Source organism: Anolis sagrei, chromosome 12, assembly GCF_037176765.1.
Source record: "Anolis sagrei isolate rAnoSag1 chromosome 12, rAnoSag1.mat, whole genome shotgun sequence".
Lineage (NCBI taxonomy): Eukaryota > Metazoa > Chordata > Lepidosauria > Squamata > Dactyloidae > Anolis > Anolis sagrei.
The window spans coordinates 15,232,756-15,252,182 of NC_090032.1; the positions used below are offsets into that span (position 1 = coordinate 15,232,756).

The 19,427-nt window shown below is 44.0% G+C and overlaps 1 protein-coding gene across 1 annotated transcript in view; it reads right to left on the reverse strand.

The window, feature by feature from the left end:
- Positions 1–7,141: 7,141 nt before the first annotated feature.
- The window catches only part of LOC132764425 (actin, alpha cardiac muscle 1-like), a 22,533-nt gene continuing 10,247 nt past the window's right edge, over positions 7,142–19,427 (reverse strand). Inside the window, exons 5-7 of the mRNA XM_067472478.1 lie at positions 17,395–17,586; positions 9,874–10,055; positions 7,142–7,664 (exon numbers count right to left, since the gene is read on the reverse strand). Of these exons, the coding sequence (XP_067328579.1) occupies positions 7,521–7,664; positions 9,874–10,055; positions 17,395–17,586 (518 nt within the window). The 3' untranslated portion in view covers positions 7,142–7,520. The remainder of the gene's footprint in view (positions 7,665–9,873; positions 10,056–17,394; positions 17,587–19,427) is intronic.

A 19,427-nucleotide genomic window follows, 5' to 3' on the forward strand; every position in this document is an offset into this window, starting at 1 on the left:
TTCTGCTTCCTTGGAGACTAGGACGCGGAACAATGGCTTCAAACTACAAGAGAGGAGATTCCATCTGAACATTAGGAAGAACTTCCTGACTGTGAGAGCCGTTCAGCAGTGGAACTCTCTGCCCCGGAGTGTGGTGGAGGCTCCTTCTTTGGAATCTTTTAAGCAGAGGCTGGATGGCCATCTGTCAGGGGTGATTTGAATGCAATATTCCTGCTTCTTGGCAGAATGGGGTTGGACTGGATGGCCCATGAAGTCTCTTCCAACTCTTTGATTCTATGATTCTATGACCCAGTTTTGGGGTGTTGGAAGTAACTTTGAGCTTATATATCAAAAACAAGGCATGCCAGAGTAATCTGATCTCTTTTTTCAATAGAGTTACAAACTGGGTAGATGCAGGAAATGCCGTGGATGGAGCACATCTGGATTTCAGTAAGGCCTTCAACAAGGTTCCCAATGACCTTCTGGCAAGGAAACTAGTCCAATTTGGGCAAGGCAAAAGTATGGTTAGCTGGATCTAGAATTGGTTAAGCGAACAAAGCCAATGGGTGATTCTCCCCAATGCTTCCTCTTAATCCTGGAAAGAAGTGACGAGTGGAGTGCCATCAGCCTGGTTCTGTCCTGGGAACAATCATGTTCAGGATCTTTATTCATGATTTAGAGCAGTGGTTCTCAACCTTTCTAATGCGGTGACCCCCAAATAAAGTCCCTCGTGTTGTGGTGACCCCCAACCATATTTTCGTTGCTATTTCATAAATCATAGAATCAAAGAGTTGGAAAAGACCTCATGGGCCATCCAGTCCAACCCCATTCTGCCAAGAAACAGGAATATTGCATTCAAATCACCCCTGACAGATGGCCATCCAGCCTCTGTTCAAAAGCTTCTAAAGAAGGAGCCTCCACCACACTCCGGGGCAGTGAGTTCCACTGCTGAACGGCTCTCACAGTCAGGAATTTTGCTACTCTTATGAATTTTAATGCAGATATCTAATATGCAGGATGCATTTTCATTGTTACAAATTGAACATAATTAAAGCATAGTGACTAATCACAAAAGCAATATGTTTGGGGGAGTATGGACAACGGATGATGGGATTTGCGGTACCTTCAACCAATTCAGCTTTGACTTACATAGACCACTGAGATCTCCCACAAATTTACAGACCTGGACCAAACTTGAAACACAGAACTCCCATGACCAACAGAAATTACTGGAGGAGTTTTGGAGGAATTGACAGTAATTTATGGGAGATGTAGTTCACCTACATCCAGAAAGCACTGAGAACCCAAATGACTATGGATCTGGACCAAACTTGGCATGAATACTCAATATGCCCAGATTTGAACAATGGTGGAGTTTGGGGGAAATGGATCTTTATATTTGGGAGTTGCAGTTGCTGGGATTTATAGTTTCTCTGCCATCAGAGAGCATTCTGAACTCCAACAAAAATGGAATTGAAGAAGCTTGGCACACAGAACTCCCATAACCAACAGAAATTGCACCACAATTCAAGAGAGATATTGACAAGCTGGAATGTGTCCAGAGGAGGGCGACTCAAATGATCAAGGGTCTGGAGAACAAGCCCTATGAGGAGCGGCTTAGGGAACTGGGCATGTTTAGCCTGAAGAAGAGAAGGCTGAGAGGAGATATGATAGCCATGTATAAATATGTGAGAGGAAGCCACAGGGAGGAGGGAGCAAGCTTGTTTTCTGCTTCCTTGGAGACTAGGACGCGGAACAATGGCTTCAAACTACAAGAGAGGAGATTCCATCTGAACATTAGGAAGAACTTCCTGACTGTGAGAGCCGTTCAGCAGTGGAACTCTCTGCCCCGGAGTGTGGTGGAGGCTCCTTCTTTGGAAGCTTTTAAGCAGAGGCTGGATGGCCATTTGTCAGGGGTGATTTGAATGCAATATTCCTGCTTCTTGGCAGGGGGTTGGACTGGTTGGCCCATGAGGTCTCTTCCAACTCTTTGATTCTATGATTCTATGAAATTACTGGAGAGTTTTGGGGTTATTTTCCTGACACTTGGGAGTTGCTGGGATACATAGTTCCCTCCCATCCAAAAGCATTCTGAACTCATGCAACCATGGAATGCACTCACACTTGGCACAGAGAACTCCCTCCGCCCGTCCCTCACCCCCTTCTGAGCCAAGGCAGATTCGCGACCCCCTGAAAATGGCTGAACGACCCCCTTTTGGGTCGCAACCCCCAGATTGAGAACCGCTGATTTAGAGGAAAGGTTAGAAGGCAAGATCATCAAGATTGCGGACAACACCAAATTGGGAGGGAGAGCCAATACTCCAGAAGGCAGGAGCAGAATTCAAAACGATTTTGACAGATTAGAGAGATGATGGGCCAAAACTCACACAATGAAGTTCAACAGGGATGAATGCAAGATACTCCACTTAGGCAGAAAAAACGAAAGGCAAAGATACAGAATGGGAGATGATGTCTGGATCGACAGAAAAATATTTTTGAGTCCTCGTGGACAGGTAGGGGAACATGAGCCAACAATGTCATGCGGCGGCAAAACAAAACACAAAGGTTTTTGGCCGTCATAAATAGGAGTCTAGTATCTAGATCAGGGGTCCTCAAACTTTTTAAACAGAGGGCCAGGTCACTCCAACAAACTGTTGGAGGGCCGGATCATAATTTGAAAAAAAGATGAATGAATTCCTATGCACACTGCACATATCTTATTTGTAGTGCAAAAAAACACTTAAAAACAATACAATAATTAAAATGAAGAACAATTTTAACAAATATAAACTTATTAGTATTTCAGTGGGAAGTGTGGACCTGCCGTAGGCACATGAGATAGGATTGTTGTTGTGTGCTTTCAAGTCATTTCAGACTTAGGTTGACCCTGAGCGAGGGCTGGTTAAATGACCTTGGAGGTTCGTATCCAGCCCCTGGGCCTTAGTTTGAGGACCCCTGGTCTAGATCCAGGGAAGTAATGCTCCCCCTCTATTCTGCCTTGGTCAGACCACACCTGGAACATTGTGTCCAATTCTGGGCACAGATGTTGACTACAAGCTGGAAATGTGTCCAGAGAAGGGCAACTACTGCAACGCTAGACTACTGCAACGCTCTCTACGTGGGGCTGCCCTTGAAGACGGCCCGGAAATTGCAACTAGTCCAACGCGCGGCAGCCATGATTCTAACAGGAGCGGAGCGCAGGGAGCACACAACCCCCCTGTTGCACCAGCTCCACTGGCTGCCGATTTGCTACCGGGCTCAATTCAAGGTGTTGGTACTGGCCTATAAAGCCCTAAACGGTTCCGGCCCAAGATACCTATCCGACCGCATCTCGGCCTATGAACCCACCCGGACTTTGAGATCTTCCGGGGAGGCCCTGCTCTCGATCCCGCCGGCCTCTCAAGCATGGCTGGCGGGGACGAGGGATAGGGCCTTCTCGGTGGTGGCTCCTCGGCTGTGGAACGCCCTTCCTGTAGACGTTAGGCTGGCACCATCGCTCATGACATTCCGTAGAAAGCTCAAGACCTGGATGTTTGTGCAGGCGTTTGAGTAATTCAGTGCAAGTGTGGTAATGTGAACATAGGAACGGAACAATGACGACGAATTTAGATCACGTTTGGATGATGAGGCGATTGGGGGGATGGGATTTGTGATAATTGTGTATTGTTGATTGCTTATTGGTTATTAATGGAACTGTGTAATTTAACTGTTTTGTATATTGATTATTCCTGTTTTTATTGTCTTTGCTGTTTGGAAACCACTGTGAGTCGCCCTCGGGCTTGAGATACAGCGGTATACAAGAATAGTAAATAAATAAATAAATAAATAAACTAAAATGATCAAGGGTCTGAAGAAGAAGCCCTGTGAGGAGTGGCTTCAAGAGCTGGGCATGTTTAGCCTGCAGAAGAGAAGTTGAGAAGAGACATGATAGTCATGTATAAATATGTGAAGGGAAGTCAGGGAGGAGGGAGCAAGCTTCAGGGGAGGCCCTCCTTTCACCCCTACTAATCTCACAAGCTCGTCTTGTGGGCACAAGGGAGAGAGCCTACTCCTCTGTGGCCCCCCGACTCTGGAACTCATTACTTGGAGAGATTGGGAAAGCCCCTTCACTAGAAACGTTCGAAAAGAACCTTAAAACCTGGCTCTTTCGCTGACCCTTTGACGAGTAGATGTACAACATGATATTATTGCTCCCCTCAATGCTTTTGCCACTGAAGCACACGCCCTCCAAATGGGAAGTTTAGTTTCGCAACTCTGTTTTTATGAGCTCCCTGCAAACAACCTGCTCCTATTTTTATCTCATTAGAGTCTTTTAACTGTTTTATCCTGTACATTTGGCCCGCCCACTGTTATTGTGACTGTGTTTACTGGGTTTTTTGATGATGTTGTTTCGCCCCATGTAAGCCACTCTGAGTCCCCGCTGGGGAGATGGTGGCGGTGTATAAATAAAGTTTATTATTATTATGGGAGCCCCCGGTGGCGCAGTGGGTTAAATTCCTGTGCCGGCAGGACTGAAGACCGACAGCTCGCAGGTTCAAATCTGGGGAAAGGCGGATGAGCTCCCTCTAACAGCTCCAGCTCTTCATGCGGGGACATGAGAGAAGCCTCCCACAAGGATGATAAAAACATCAAAAATCATCCAGGTGTCCCCTGGGCAACGTCCTTGCAGACGGCCAATTCTCTCACACCAGGAGCGACTTGCAGTTTCTCAAGTCGCTCCTGACACAACAAAAATTATTACTATTATTATTATTATTATTATTATTATTATTATTATTAGCTTATTTTCTGCTGCCCTGACTAGGATGTGAAGCAATGGCTTCAAACTCAAGGAAAGGAGATTCCACCTGGACATGAGGAAGAACATCCTAACAGTGAGAGCTGTTCAGCAATGGAACTCTCTGCGCTGGAGTGTAGTGGAGGCCATATGTAGGGGTGCTTTGAATGTGATTTTCTTGCTTCTTGCCAGAATGGGGTTGACAGAATGACCCACGAGATTTCTTTCAACTATGATTCTAGTCACAATTTTCTTTTCGTTGATTGCAAAATAATTTCCATGCTCCTCTTTTGCATCCGGGCACTTCCTGTTGGGCCCGTCTAGCCCTGAGGCTTTGCTTTGCATGAACCCTTTGAGTCCCTGTTGTTAGTATTCTAGGTGTCTAGCATTGCGTCGGACGGGCAACAGGAGACGCTGTATTATCCGACATTTTCATTTATCCGACATCCTACTGGCCCATTTATGTCATAAGCGAGACTCTATTGTAATTTATTTTTAATCTGTAGATAGGCTAACGGCATTTCAACAAACCCACATGTGTTTCCATTGCTTGATATGTCCCTTTAGGTTGTTTCCAACTTATGACACCACCCAGGTGAACCAATTTGCAACCATAACCTTGTTTCCTCCAACTTCAAATCAGAAATTCTTGAGCCTTTTTCTCATGTCGCAGCATGCTGCAAACCTGTCTTTTTTATTTAAGGCTTCGTGAAAGGAATTGGTGACAAGTGGAAGCTTTGACAATGTTTAGACATATTTATTATTACTAGCCGTCCCCTGCCATGCGTTGCTGTGGCCCAGTCTGTGTATATGTGTTTTTTGTGTGCATGTGTGGGGGCCCCCCGGTGGCGCAGTGGGTTAAAGCACTGAGCTGCTGAGCTTGTTGACCAAAAGGTCGCAGGTTCGATTCCAGGGAGCGGCGTGAGCTTCCACTGTCAGCCCTAGCTTCTGCCAACCTAGCAGTTCGAAAACATGCAAATGTGAGTAGATCAATAGGTACCGCTCCGGCGGGAAGGTAATGGCACTCCATGCGGTCATGCTGGCCACATGACCGTGGAGGTGTCTATGGACAACGCTGGCTCTTCAGCCAGCATTGGAGATGAGCACCACACCCCAGAGTGTGAGCATGTGTATATGTATATATGTGTATATATATATTTGTCTGTGCATGCGTATATGTATATATGTATGTATATGTGTATATTTGTGTGTGTTTGTGCATATATATATATACATGTGTGTGTATGAATGTACTTTATATTGTTATGTATTTACATGTTTTATTTTATTATGATGTTGCTGTTTACTGTTTGCGTTTTCAGTTGTGTTTTGGTTTTATTTTTATTGTAATTTGTTGAATGTGTGCATGTGTATGTGTATATGAGTGTATCTTTATATGCATATATGGTGTATTTTTGGGGTTTTTAAGTCTGTTCCTCTGGGGTTTTGTGTGTATGTGTGTGTGTTTAGGGGTGATGTTCATTCATTGGCCTGATATGTGTATTGTGTCCAAATTTTGTGCCAATTCGTCCAGTGATTTTTGAGTTATGTTAATCCCACGAAGGAACATAACATTTTTATTTATATAGATTACTAGCCGTCCCCTGCCATGTGTTGCTGTGGTCCAGTCTATGTATATGTGTTTTGTGTGTGTAAATATGTGTATATGTGTGTACTAGGCTTGGGCGGTTTCGTTCGTTAATTTCGTAATTCGTTATTAATTCGTATTTAAATTAGCTTACGATCCAATATTGAGCCATGCAGGAATAGTGTGAGGAGTAAATTAGATTCGAAACAATTTTTTTAATTTATTTCATAATTATTTCGTAATTGTTTCGTAATTGTTTTGTAATTACCTCGTAATTATTTCGTAATAATTTTCGCATGTCTGGCGCAAGTTTTATAGTTGTTGTTTGTTTTATCACACCAACAGTCAACAACAGAGGGAGAGGGTAGCTTCAGAAGTTCCCCCTGTCCCATTTGGAAGTTTTTTTAGCATATTGCGCAATTGCGTCCGCCATTAATGAATTGATTCGTAATTTTACGAAATTTCGTAAATTTTGAAATTTTTAAAAGGAAAATTTCAGAATTCTTTAAAAAAACGAAACGCAAGGGCCCCCTAAAAATGAAACGAGTTTAGAAACAAATTTTTCTGTGGTTACCCAAGCCTAGTGTGTACATATTCATGTATATGTGTGGTTTTGGGCATGCATTGGAATGTGTTTTTTTTCTTTTTTTGGCTTTTTAAGTTTCTTCCGTTGCGTTTTTCAGTGTTTTTACGAGTGATGGTCACTCCTTGGCCTGATAAGGTGTCTTGTGTCCAAATTTAGTGACAATTCACCCAGTGGTTTTTGAGTTATGTTAATCCCACAAACGAACATTACATTTTTATTTATATAGATTATTATTTATTTCAGATATATGTACCCTGCCCTTCTCGACCCCCAAAGGGGGACTCAGGGCGGCTTACAGCTGATATTTACTTTTGGAAAACACAGGTACTTGAGCATCATCTCCATTGGAAGAAGCACAACTGTGTAAGTAGATTCCTGAGAAACTGATGTGCCTTCAGAAACTTTTCATTTTTTTCCCATGGCTTTGGGATAGTGATGTAGTGGGAAAAAAGGCCTTATATTTATAGCAATTCAGCAAAACCTCTACTAGGTCTTATTTTCAGGGGGTGTCTTGTTTTCGGGGAAACGGTGTAGTTGGGCCACGAAAGGAGTTAGCAGAACATTGGGCAAGTGCGATGGCATGGAGACCTTTAGAAACATTTCCTGTGGACGATAGATGGCCCGGCTTCGTCATACTCTTGCTTGCTGATCCACATTTGCTGGAAGGTGGAGAGGGAAGCCAAGATGGAGCCCCCGATCCACACCGAGTACTTCCGCTCAGGAGGAGCGATGATCTGAAACAGGGAAGAAGTTTCCAAAGTTTTGTTTAAAAAAAAGAAGAAATCCGTTTAGCAATCTTGTTATTGGGTTGCTGTGAGTTTTCTGGACTGTCTGGTGATGTTCCAGAAGCATTCTCTCTGGACGTTTCCTCCACATCTATGGCAGGCATCCTCAGAGGTTGAGAGATCTGTTGGAAACTAGGAAAGTGGGGTTTATATATCTGTTGAAACCCTATTTTCCTGGTTTCAAACAGACCTCACACCCTCTGAGGATCCCTGCTATTGATGCATTGCTGGGGGGATCCTTTGTTGGGAGGTGATTGTTTCTTGTCTGTTGGGAGGTGATTGTTTTTGGGGCTATATGGCCATGTTCTAGAAGCATTCTCTCCTGACATTTCGCCTGCATCTATGGCAAGCATTCTCTGAGGATTGTTGTAGGTTTGTTGTAGGTTTTTGGGGCTATATGTCCATGTTCTAGAAGCATTCTCTCCTAACATTTCGCCTGCATCTATGGCAAGCATTCTCTGAGGATTGTTGTAGGTTTGTTGTAGGTTTTTGGGGCTATATGGCCATGTTCTAGAAGCATTCTCTCCTGACGTTTCACCTGCATCTATGGCAAGCATCCTCTGAGGATTGTTGTAGGTTTGTTGTAGGTTTTTGGGGCTATATGTCCATGTTCTAGAAGCATTCTCTCCTGATGTTTCACCTGCATCTATGGCAAGCATCCTCTGAGGATTGTTGTAGGTTTGTTATAGGTTTTTCGGGCTATATGGCCATGTTCTAGAAGCATTCTCTCCTGACGTTTCGCCTGCATCTATGGCAAGCATCCTCTGAGGATTGTTGTAGGTTTGTTATAGGTTTTTCGGGCTATATGGCCATAGTCTAGGAGCATTCTCTCCTGACGTTTCGCCTGCATCTATGGCAAGCATCCTCTGAGGATTGTTGTAGGTTTGTTATAGGTTTTTCGGGCTATATGGCCATAGTCTAGGAGCATTCTCTCCTGACGTTTCGCCTGCATCTATGGCAAGCATCCTCTGAGGATTGTTGTAGGCTTGTTGTAGGTTTTTCGGGCCATATGGCCATGTTCCAGAAGCATTCTCTCCTGACGTTTCGCCTGCATCTATGGCAAGCATCCTCTGAGGATTGTTGTAGGTTTGTTATAGGTTTTTCGGGCTATATGGCCATAGTCTAGGAGCATTCTCTCCTGACGTTTCGCCTGCATCTATGGCAAGCATCCTCTGAGGATTGTTGTAGGCTTGTTGTAGGTTTTTCGGGCCATATGGCCATGTTCCAGAAGCATTCTCTCCTGACGTTTCGCCTGCATCTATGGCAAGCATCCTCAGAGTTGCAGGTGAAATGTCATGAGAGAATGCTTCTAGAACATGGCCATATAGCCTGAAAAACCTACAATAAACCTACAACTTTAATGACATTTGGCCTAGCCATAGATTTTATATGTGTTTTGTGCTATTGTTCAATGTTTATGCTATTTATGTATGAGTTTTATTTTTAATTGCTTTGTATTAGTATTTGTATTTTGCTTTGTATTGTGGTTGTTACTGCATGTATTGATGTATTGTGGGCTCGGCCTCATGTAAGCCACACCGAGTCCCTTGGGAGATGGTAGCGGGGTATAAATAAAGTTTTATTATTATTATATAGCCCGAAAAACCTACAACAACCCAGTGATTCCAGCCATGAAAGCCTTTGACAATATACTGCAAGTTGCTTCTGGCGTGAGAGAATTGGTCATCTACAGAGATGTCTTTCAGGGGATGTCCATATGTGTTACCATCCTGCTGGGAGGCTTCTCTCATGTCCCTGCAACCTAGAGCTGGCAGATTGGAGCTCACCCTGTCTCAAATTCAAACCAGGACCCTTCAGGTTAGCAACCCAACCTTCAGGTCAACATTGCGCCACCACGTCTCTGACATCTTACTGCTTTGGAACCTGAAGCAGAGGGCGTGTGAGATGGAAACAGTTTGGGTTTCCTACCAAAGTTTTCTGGTACTATGCACTGTACACAGATTGTGCCCCATTCCCAAAGGTAAATTCTGGTACAACCTAACAGAGGGCCCATCCAGACAGGCCTTTTATCCCAGGTTTTCTGCTTTAAACTGGATTATATGAGTCCACACTGCCAGATAATCTGGGATAAACAGAAAAGCTTGGATCAGATCCTGGGCTAGGAGTTACTGTTACGCCATCTGTGTGCCCATCTCACCTTGATTTTCATAGTGCTGGGAGCCAAAGCTGTAATTTCCTTCTGCATCCGGTCAGCAATTCCAGGGTACATGGTGGTGCCCCCAGAGAGGACGTTGTTGGCGTAGAGGTCCTTCCGGATGTCAATGTCGCACTTCATGATGGAGTTATACGTGGTTTCATGGATACCTGCAGACTCCATTCCTAGAAGGACGGTAAGAATGTGAAATTACTGAGAAGTAAAATGAAGTAGTGAAGGGTGACACTGAAGGAGGATGTCTCAGAGACAATAACAGTAGTACCATAGCTCAAAGCTTAATCTGTGTGTTGGACCCCAAATGAATCATGGAGTTGGAAGAGACCTCATGGGCCATCCAGTCCAACCCCCTGCCAAGAAGCAGGAATATTGCATTCAAATCACCCCCGACAGATGGCCATCCAGCCTCTGTTTAAAAGCCTCCAAAGAAGGAGCCTCCACCACACTCCGGGGCGGAGAGTTCCACTGCTGAACGGCTCTCACAGTCAGGAAGTTCTTCCTCGTATTCAGATGGAATCTCCTCTCTTGTAGTTTGAAGCCATTGTTCCGCGTCCTAGTCTCCAGGGAAGCGGAAAACAAGCTTGCTCCCTTCTCTCTATGACTTCCTCTCACATATTTATACATGGCTATCATATCTCCTCTCAGCCTTCTCTTCTTCAGGCTAAACATGCCCAGCTCCTTAAGCCGCTCCTCATAGGGCTTGTTCTCCAGACCTTTTATCATTTTAGTCGCCCTCCTCTGGACACATTCCAGCTTGTCAATATCTCTCTTCAATTGTGGTGCCCAGAATTGGACACAATATTCCAGGTGTGGTCTAACCATGGCAGAATAGAGCATGGGGAGCATTACTTCCCTAGATCTAGACACTATGCTCCTATTGATGCAGGCCAAAATCCCATTGGCTTTTTTTGCTGCCACATCACATTGTTGGCTCATGTTTAACTTCTTGTCCACAAGGACTTTAATATCTTTTTCACACGTACTGCTCTCGAGCCAGGCATCCCCCGTTCTGTATCTTTGCATTTCACTTTTTCTGCCAAAGTGGAGTATCTTGCATTTGTCCCTGTTGAACTTCATTTTGTTAGTTTTGGCCCATCTCTCTAATCTGTCAAGATCGTTTTGAATCCTGCTCCTGTCCTCTGGAGTATTGGCTCTCCCTCCCAATTAGGTGTCGTCTGCAAACTTGATGATCCTGCCTTCTAGCCCTTCATCTAAGTTATTAATGAAGATCCTGATCAGGACCGGGCCCAGGACGGAACCCTGCTGATGGCACTCCACTCGTCACTTCTTTCCAGGATGAAGAGGAAGCATTGTGGAGAATCACACTCTGGGTTCGTCCACTTAGCCAATTCCAGATCCACCTCACCGTAGTTTTGCCCACATTGGACTAGTTTGTTTGCCAGAAGATCATGGGGCAAAAAATGTAGAAATGGTGGGGCCGCAGACCATATTTTCATTCTTGTGAACCACTGGTGGTCTACAGACCACAGGTTGGGAACAACTGCTTTAGAAAGAGTGGGGACAGAATGGGGGACGATGCCTGGCTCAAGAGCAGTACGTGTGAAAAAGATCTTGAGGTTCTTGTGGACAACAAGTTAAACATGAGTCAACAATGTGATGTGCCAGCAAAAAAAGCCATTGTGTTTTTGGCCTACATCAAGAGGAGCATAGTGTCTAGATCTAGGGAAGTCATGCTCCCCATGCTCTATTCTGCCTTGGTTAGACCACACTTTGAATGCTGTGTCCAATTCTGGGCACCACAATTGAAGAGAGATATTGACAAGTTGGAGAACAAGGGTAAGGGTCTGGAGAACAATTCAAGAGCTGGAATGTGTCCAGAGGAGGGCGACTAAAATGATCAAGAGTCTGGAGAACAAGACCTATGAGGAGCGGCTTAAAGAGCTGGGCATGTTTAGCCTACAGAAGAGAAGGCGGAGAGGAGACATGATGAGGGCCATGTATAAATATGTGAGATGAAGTCATAGGGAGGAAGGAGCGAACTTGTTTTCTGCTGACCTGGAGACTAGGATGCGGAACAATGGCTTCAAACTACAAGAGAGGAGATTCTGTCTGAATATGAGGAAGAACTTCCTGACTGTGAGAGCATAGTGTCTAGATCTAGAGAAGTAATGCTCCCCATGCTCTATTCCGCTTTGGTTAGACCACATCTGGAATATTGTGTTCAATTCTGGGCACCACAATTCAAGAGCTGGAATGTGTCCAGAGGAGGGCGACTAAAATGATCAAAAGTCTGGAGAACAAGCCCTATGAGGAGCGGCTTAAGGAGCTGGGCATGTTTAGCCTGAAGAAGAGAAGGCTGAGAGGAGACATGATAGCCATGTATAAATAGGTGAGAGGAAGTCATAGGGAGGAGGGAGCAAGCTTGTTTTCTGCTGACCTGGAGACTAGGACGCGGAACAATGGCTTCAAACTACAAGAGAGGAGATTCCATCTGAACATGAGGAAGAACTTCCTGACTGTGAGAGCATAGTGTCTAGATCTAGAGAAGTAATGCTCCCCATGCTCTATTCCGCTTTGGTTAGACCACACCTGGAATATTGTGTTCAATTCTGGGCACCACAATTCAAGAGCTGGAATGTGTCCAGAGGAGGGCGACTAAAATGATCAAGGGTCTGGAGAACAAGCCCTATGAGGAGCGGCTTAAGGAGCTGGGCATGTTTAGCCTGAAGAAGAGAAGGTGGAGGGGAGACATGATGAGGGCCATGTATAAATATGTGAGATGAAGTCATAGGGAGGAAGGAGCGAACTTGTTTTCTGCTTCCATGGAGACTAGGACGCAATGGAACAATGGCTTCAAACTACAAGAGAGGAGATTCCATCTGAACATAAGGAAAAACGTCCTGACTGTGAGAGCTGTTCAGCAGTGGAACTCTCTGCCCCAGAGTGTGGTGGAGGCTCCTTCTTTGGAGGCTTTTAAACAGAGGCTGGATGGCCATTTGTCAGGGGTGATTTGAATGCAATAATCCTGCTTCTTGGCAGAATGGGGTTGGACTGGATGGCCCAGGAGGTCTCTTCCAACTCTTTGATTCTATGATTCTATGATTCTATGAGGAGCGGCTTAAGGAGCTGGGCATGTTTAGCCTGAAGAAGAGAAGTCTGAGAGGAGATATGATAGCCATGTATAAATAGGTGAGAGGAAGTCATAGGGAGGAGGGAGCAAGCTTGTTTTCTGCTGACCTGGAGACTAGGATGCGGAACAATGGCTTCAAACTACAAGAGAGGAGATTCCATCTGAACATGAGGAAGAACTTCCTGACTGTGAGAGCTGTTCAGCAGTGGAACTCTCTGCCCTGGAGTGTGGTGGAGGCTCCTTCTTTGGAAGCTTTTAAACAGAGGCTGGATGGCTATCTGTCAGGGGTGCTTTGAATGCGATTTTCCTGCTTCTTGGCAGGGGGTTGGACTGGATGGCCCATGAGGTCTCTTCCAACTCTTTGATTCTATGATTCTAGGAGCACTGTGGATTCACGCAATGATGGAACGAATACTCAATATGCCCAAATGTGAACACTGGTGGAGTCTGGGGATTCTTTCCAATTTTGGCATGCACCAGAATCTTAGTCCAACTCCATTCCCTTTTCAGTAGCATTCATACAGCTCCTTGAAGCAGGTAATACTTTGACCATATGTAAATGGAGCTTGGAGAAAGAAAGATTGCAAGAGTGGGGTGCCTCGGACTAGTAGGTCTTTGCCAAGAGGAAAAGTCAAAGGATTTGGTGATGGCGTTGTGTTACAACAGCTGCTATGAGGTGGTCGAGCTTCCCCCACTATTCAGGAGAAGCCATCCTTCCACTATTTTGGAATTTGCAGCCTCCTTGTCTATATTGGGTAAGAAAAAAAGAGAGAGATCATCTGTCACCACCCACTGTCAAAGCCTCGGGCCTGGCTCGTCACAGAAGATGGATCCAATTCCCTTCGAGTCCCAGCTGGTATCATCAAAACTCCCACTCTGCTTGGTTTCTCAACAAATCCTGGTGTGTGTCAATTACGGTTTAGCCCTTCAATGCAAACTTGTGACATTCTCGGCAGTCTTGAAGAAGCACGTTGACCTTTTAGGCCTTTGACATGTCCTACAAACACACACACATACACACCTTTCTTATGACCACATCCATTTGGTGGTTGCTTCCATTATATGACAAAGTGTTGTCTTGTTTCCTGTGCTAAGCTAATAATATAATATAATATAATATAATATAATATAATATAATATAATATATTGTATATTCATATAATACTAGCTGTACCCTCCACAGGTTGCTGTGGCCAACCTTCCCTCTCTCTTTCTCTCCTTCCTTCCTTCCTTCCTTCCCTCCCTCTTTCCTTCCTTCCTTCCCCCCCTTTTCTTTCCCTTCTCCTTTCCTTCATTCCTTCCTTCTCTACCTCTTTCCTTCCTTCCTTCCTTTGCTCTTTGGTTCCATCCTTCCTTCTCTCTTTCCTTCCTTCCTTCCCTCCATCTTTCCTTCTTTCCTTCTTTCCTTCTCTCCTTCCTTCCCTCTCTTTCCTTCCTTCATTCCTTCTCTTTTTTTCTTTCCTTACCTCCTTCTCTACCTCTTTCCTGCATACCCCCATTTTTCTTTCCCTCCCTCCTTCTCTCCTTCCTTTCTTCTCTACCTCTTTTCCTTCCTTCCTTCTCTGCTTCCCCCCCCCCCTTATTCCCTCTTTCTCTCCTTTTCTTTCTTTCTCTCCTTCCTTCCCTCCCTCTTTCCTTCCTTCTCCCCTTTTCTTTCCCTTCTCCCTTCTCTCATTTCTTCCTTCTCTACTTCTTTCCTTCTTTCCTTCTTTCCTTCTTTCCTTACTTCCTTCCTTCCTTTGCTTTTTGATTACATCCTTCCTTCCTTCCTTCCTTCCTTCCTTCCTTCCTTCCTTCCCTCCCTCCCTCCCTCCCTCTCTCTCTTTCTTCTCTCCTTCATTCCCTCTCATTCCTTCCTTCCTTCCCTTTTTTTCTTTCCTTCCCTCCTTCTCTACCTCTTTCCTGCCTACCCCCATTTTTCTTTCCCTCCCTCATTCTCTCCTTCCTTCTCTACCTCTTTCTTTTCTTCCTTCCTTCTCTGCTTTTTCCCTTTATTCCCTCTTTCCTTCCCTCCTTTCTTCTTTCCCTCCCTCATTCTCTCCAACCTCCCTTCCCCCTTTCCCTCCTTCATTCCTTTCCTCTAGACCTAGGCTGGAAAAGAGTTGGGCTTGATGGCAGCGCTTGCAGAGCAAGGGCTCCACGGTTAGTAAGCCGGGCATCTGCATCTGCATTGTCATTCTGCCTCCATCTCCCCAATGGGGACTCGGGGCAACTAACATGAGGCCGAGCCCAAAATTAATACAACAAAAATAATCTACAAAACAATAGAAAATTGAACACAACAAAATACATACTACAACAAAATAAAATAGACAATGCAAAATAACATAATAAAATCAATCACAAAGGGCGGGGCCAAATGTGCACGATAAAATGTTAAAAATATATGAGATAGAAAGTAGAAAAACTGTATTTGTAAAGGAGGGAGATGTTGACTTTAAGCTGGAATGTGTCTAGAGGGAGGGTGACTAAAATGATCCAGGGTCTGGAGAACAAGCCCTATGAGGAGTGGCTTAAAGATCTGGGCATGTTTAGCCTGAAGAAGAGAAGGCTGAGAGGAGACATGATAGCCATGTATAAATACGTGCGAGGAAGTCACAGGGAGGAGGGAGCAAGCTTGTTTTCTGCTGCCCTGGAGACTAGGACGCAATGGAACAATGGCTTCAAACTACAAGAAAGGAGATTCCATCTGAACATGAGGAAAAGCTTCCTGACTTTGAGAGCTGTTCAGCAGTGGAACTCTCTGCCCCAGAGTGTGGTAGAGACTCCTTCTTTGGAAGCATTTAAACAGAAGCTGAATGACCATCTGTCAGGGGTGCTTTGAATGCAATTTTCCTGCTTCTTGGCAATATGGGTTGGACTGGATGGCCCATGAGGTCTCTTCCAACTTTATGATTCTATGAGGAGCGGCTTAAAGAGCTGGGCATTTTTAGCCTGCAGAAGAGAAGGCTGAAAGATAACATGAGGAGGGCCACGTAACAAGAAGTGATGGAGTGGGGAGCAGGCTTGTTTCCTGCTACCCTGGAAACTATGACGCGGAAGAAAGGAGATTCCACCTGAACATTAGGAAGAACTTCCTAATGGTGAGAGCTGCTCAGCAGTGGAACTCTCTGCCCTGGAATGTGGTGGAAGCTCCTTCTTTGGAGGCTTCTAAAGAATGGATGACTGAGGCGAGGGAGAGAGACTATTCCTTCTTTAAAAACCTCTTTGCTGCATTATACTGATTCACACTCTTGTGTATAACAAAGTAACACAGTTTATTTATAACTTCTGGCTCCAACGCTTGTGGTTACATTTGTGTTTTGTTGAAATCTTGAGGCTTACAGTCAGTATCATTTACTTAACTTTTCTGAATAAACTATCAATGTTTCACATTCTCAAACATGTTACTTGCTTTACACACTCTTGGCTGAATTATATTCTGAACTAATGCAACACTATTTATTTTATTTATTTGCTGCATTTGTTGACCGCCGTTCTCAGCCCCTTAGGGCGACTCACGGCGGTGTACAACATATAAAAAACAGTTTACAATAAAGCACGACGAAAAATCAACATATCACTAATACACACTAATATAATTACACTAAAATAATCCGCTCCGTCTTATCGTAGAATCATAACCACACTAGCCTTCTTTATGTTTCTTAAAACTCAAGCTCTATTTAACTAACTGCTTCTCTATATCAGAAGTCTTTAACACATCTTCATAACTGCTTATTTCTATCAGGCACTCAAAAACCGACTCTCCTCTTCACACACAGATTCCTAACTGTCATTTTTAAACTCCCTCACTCTTAACTGCCTCTTTCAGAACCTTGGCTCCGCCCCTTTGGAATGTTCAGCTCTGCTCTCCCCAACTGTCATTTTGGCCTAGCAGCCTTTTCAAATCCTGGGCCTACACTAATCTGCACATGACCAATCGGCTTCATATATGCAAATGAATCCTATCTCTGCTGTTGCTACCCTGTCTGTGCCTATTCTTCCCTATCTGCCATGTGTAAACATAGAGCTATATACCAAAATTTTAACAAAGAGTAGCAATTTCACTACAATGACCATCTGTTGGGGGTGCTTTGAATGCGATTTTCCTGCTTCTTGGCAGAATGGGGTTGGACTGGATGGTCCACGAGGTCTCTTCCAACTCTAGGATTCTATGATTCTATCTATTTTTGGCTCTGATTTGTAAACAAAGACTTTTGCTGATCTCCGTAGCTCCAGATCTAGCTCTTCACTCAATTCCTTATCTGCTGTTGCTACTTCTGACTCCCCTCAATGCACTTTTTGAGCTATTGGATTCTATGATCCTCACCACCCTAACCTCTGGCTAAAAAGCAAGTTTGAAAAGCAAGAGGGGTGGGGAGAAATTTGAATTAGAAGTTGCAGGATTTGGATCCAAATTCTGCTCCTCTTACCGATAAAAGAGGGCTGGAAGAGAGTCTCTGGGCACCGGAAACGTTCATTGCCGATGGTGATCACTTGCCCATCAGGAAGCTCATAGCTCTTTTCCAGAGAAGAGGAGGAAGCGGCGGTCGCCATCTCATTCTCAAAGTCCAAAGCCACATAGCCCAGTTTCTCCTTGATGTCTCGAACAATCTCCCGTTCAGCTGCGGGAAGATAGAAAATTTTGTCAGTGTTGATGTGGAAATTGTGTGGTTTGCCTACTCTGGAATATGCAACATATCATTGCCCTTCTTTAGGGCTCCCCTTCAAATCTATGATACTATATCTGTGTGTGTGTGAATCATATATCTATATCTATGGCTGGATGGCTCTTTGTCAAGAGGACTTTGATTGTGTTTTCTTGCCCTGGTGAAGGGAGTTGGACTGGATGGCCTTAAGTATTTTCTGTTTGTCATGGGGGTTCTGGGTGGGAAGTTTGCCCCAATTCTGTCGTTGGTGGGGTTCAGAATGTGCTTTGATTGTAGGTGAACTATAAATCCCAGTAACTACAACTTCCAAATGTCAAGGTCTATTTCCCCCAAACTCCATCTGTATTCATATTTGGGCATATGGAATATTCGTACCAAGTTTGGTCCAAATCCATTATTGTTTGACTCCACAGTGCTCTCTGGATGTAGGTGAACTACAATTCCCAAACTCAAGGTCAATGCCCACCAAACCCTTCCAATGTGTTCTGTTGGTCATGGAAGTCCTGTACGCCATGTTTGGTTCAATTCCATCATTGGTGGAGTTCAGAATGCTCTTTGATTGAAGGTGAACTATAAATCCCAGCAACTACAACTTCTAAATGTCAGGGTCTATTTCCCTTAAACTCCATCTGTGTTCATATTTGGGCATATGGAATATTTATGTCAAGTTTGGTCCAGATCCATCATTGTTTGAGTCCACAGTGCTCTCTGGATGTAGGTGAACTACAATTCCCAAACTCAAGGTCAATGTCCACCAAACCTTTCCAGTTTTTTCTGTTGGTCATGGGAGCCCTGTGTGTTAAGTTTGGCCCAATTCCATCATTGGTGGAGTTCAGAATGCTCTTTGATTGTAGGCGAACTATAAATCCCAGCAACTACAACTCCCAAATGTCAAGGTCTATTTCCCTTAAACTCCATCTGTGTTCATATTTGGGCATATGGAATATTCGTACCAAGTTTGGTCCAGATCCATCATTGTTTGAGTCCACAGTGCTCTCTGGATGTGGGTGAACTACAATTCCCAAACTCAAGGTCAATGTCCATCAAACCTTTCCAGTTTTTTTCTGTTGGTCATGGGAGCCCTGTGTGCTAAGTTTGGTCCAATTCCATCATTGGTGGAGTTCAGAATGCTCTTTGATTGTAGGTGAACTATAAATCCCAGCAACAACGATTCCCAAATGACAAAATCATTTTTTTTGAGTGGAGGACATAAATTGGACTGTTAGGTGTATCAATTCCCCCAGTGGTTTTTGAGTTCTGATGGTAGCACGAACTAACATTACATTTTTATTTAGATAGATAGATAGATAGATAGATAGATAGATAGATAGGTAGGTAGGTGGGTAGATAGACAGATAGATAGATAGATGGGTAGATAGATAGATAGATAGATAGATAGATAGATAGATAGGTGGGTAGATAGATAGATAGATAGATAGATAGATAGGTGGGTAGATAGATAGATAGATAGATAGATAGATAGATAGATAGACAGATAGATAGATAGATGGGTAGATAGATAGATAGATAGATAGATAGATAGATAGATAGATAGGTGGGTAGATAGATAGATAGGTGGGTAGATAGATAGATAGATAGATAGATAGATAGATAGATAGATAGGTAGGTGGGTAGATAGACAGATAGATAGATAGATATATGGGTAGATAGATAGATAGATAGATAGATAGGTGGGTAGATAGACAGATAGATAGATAGATGGGTAGATAGATAGATAGATAGATAGATAGATAGGTGGGTAGATAGATAGATAGATAGATAGATAGATAGATAGG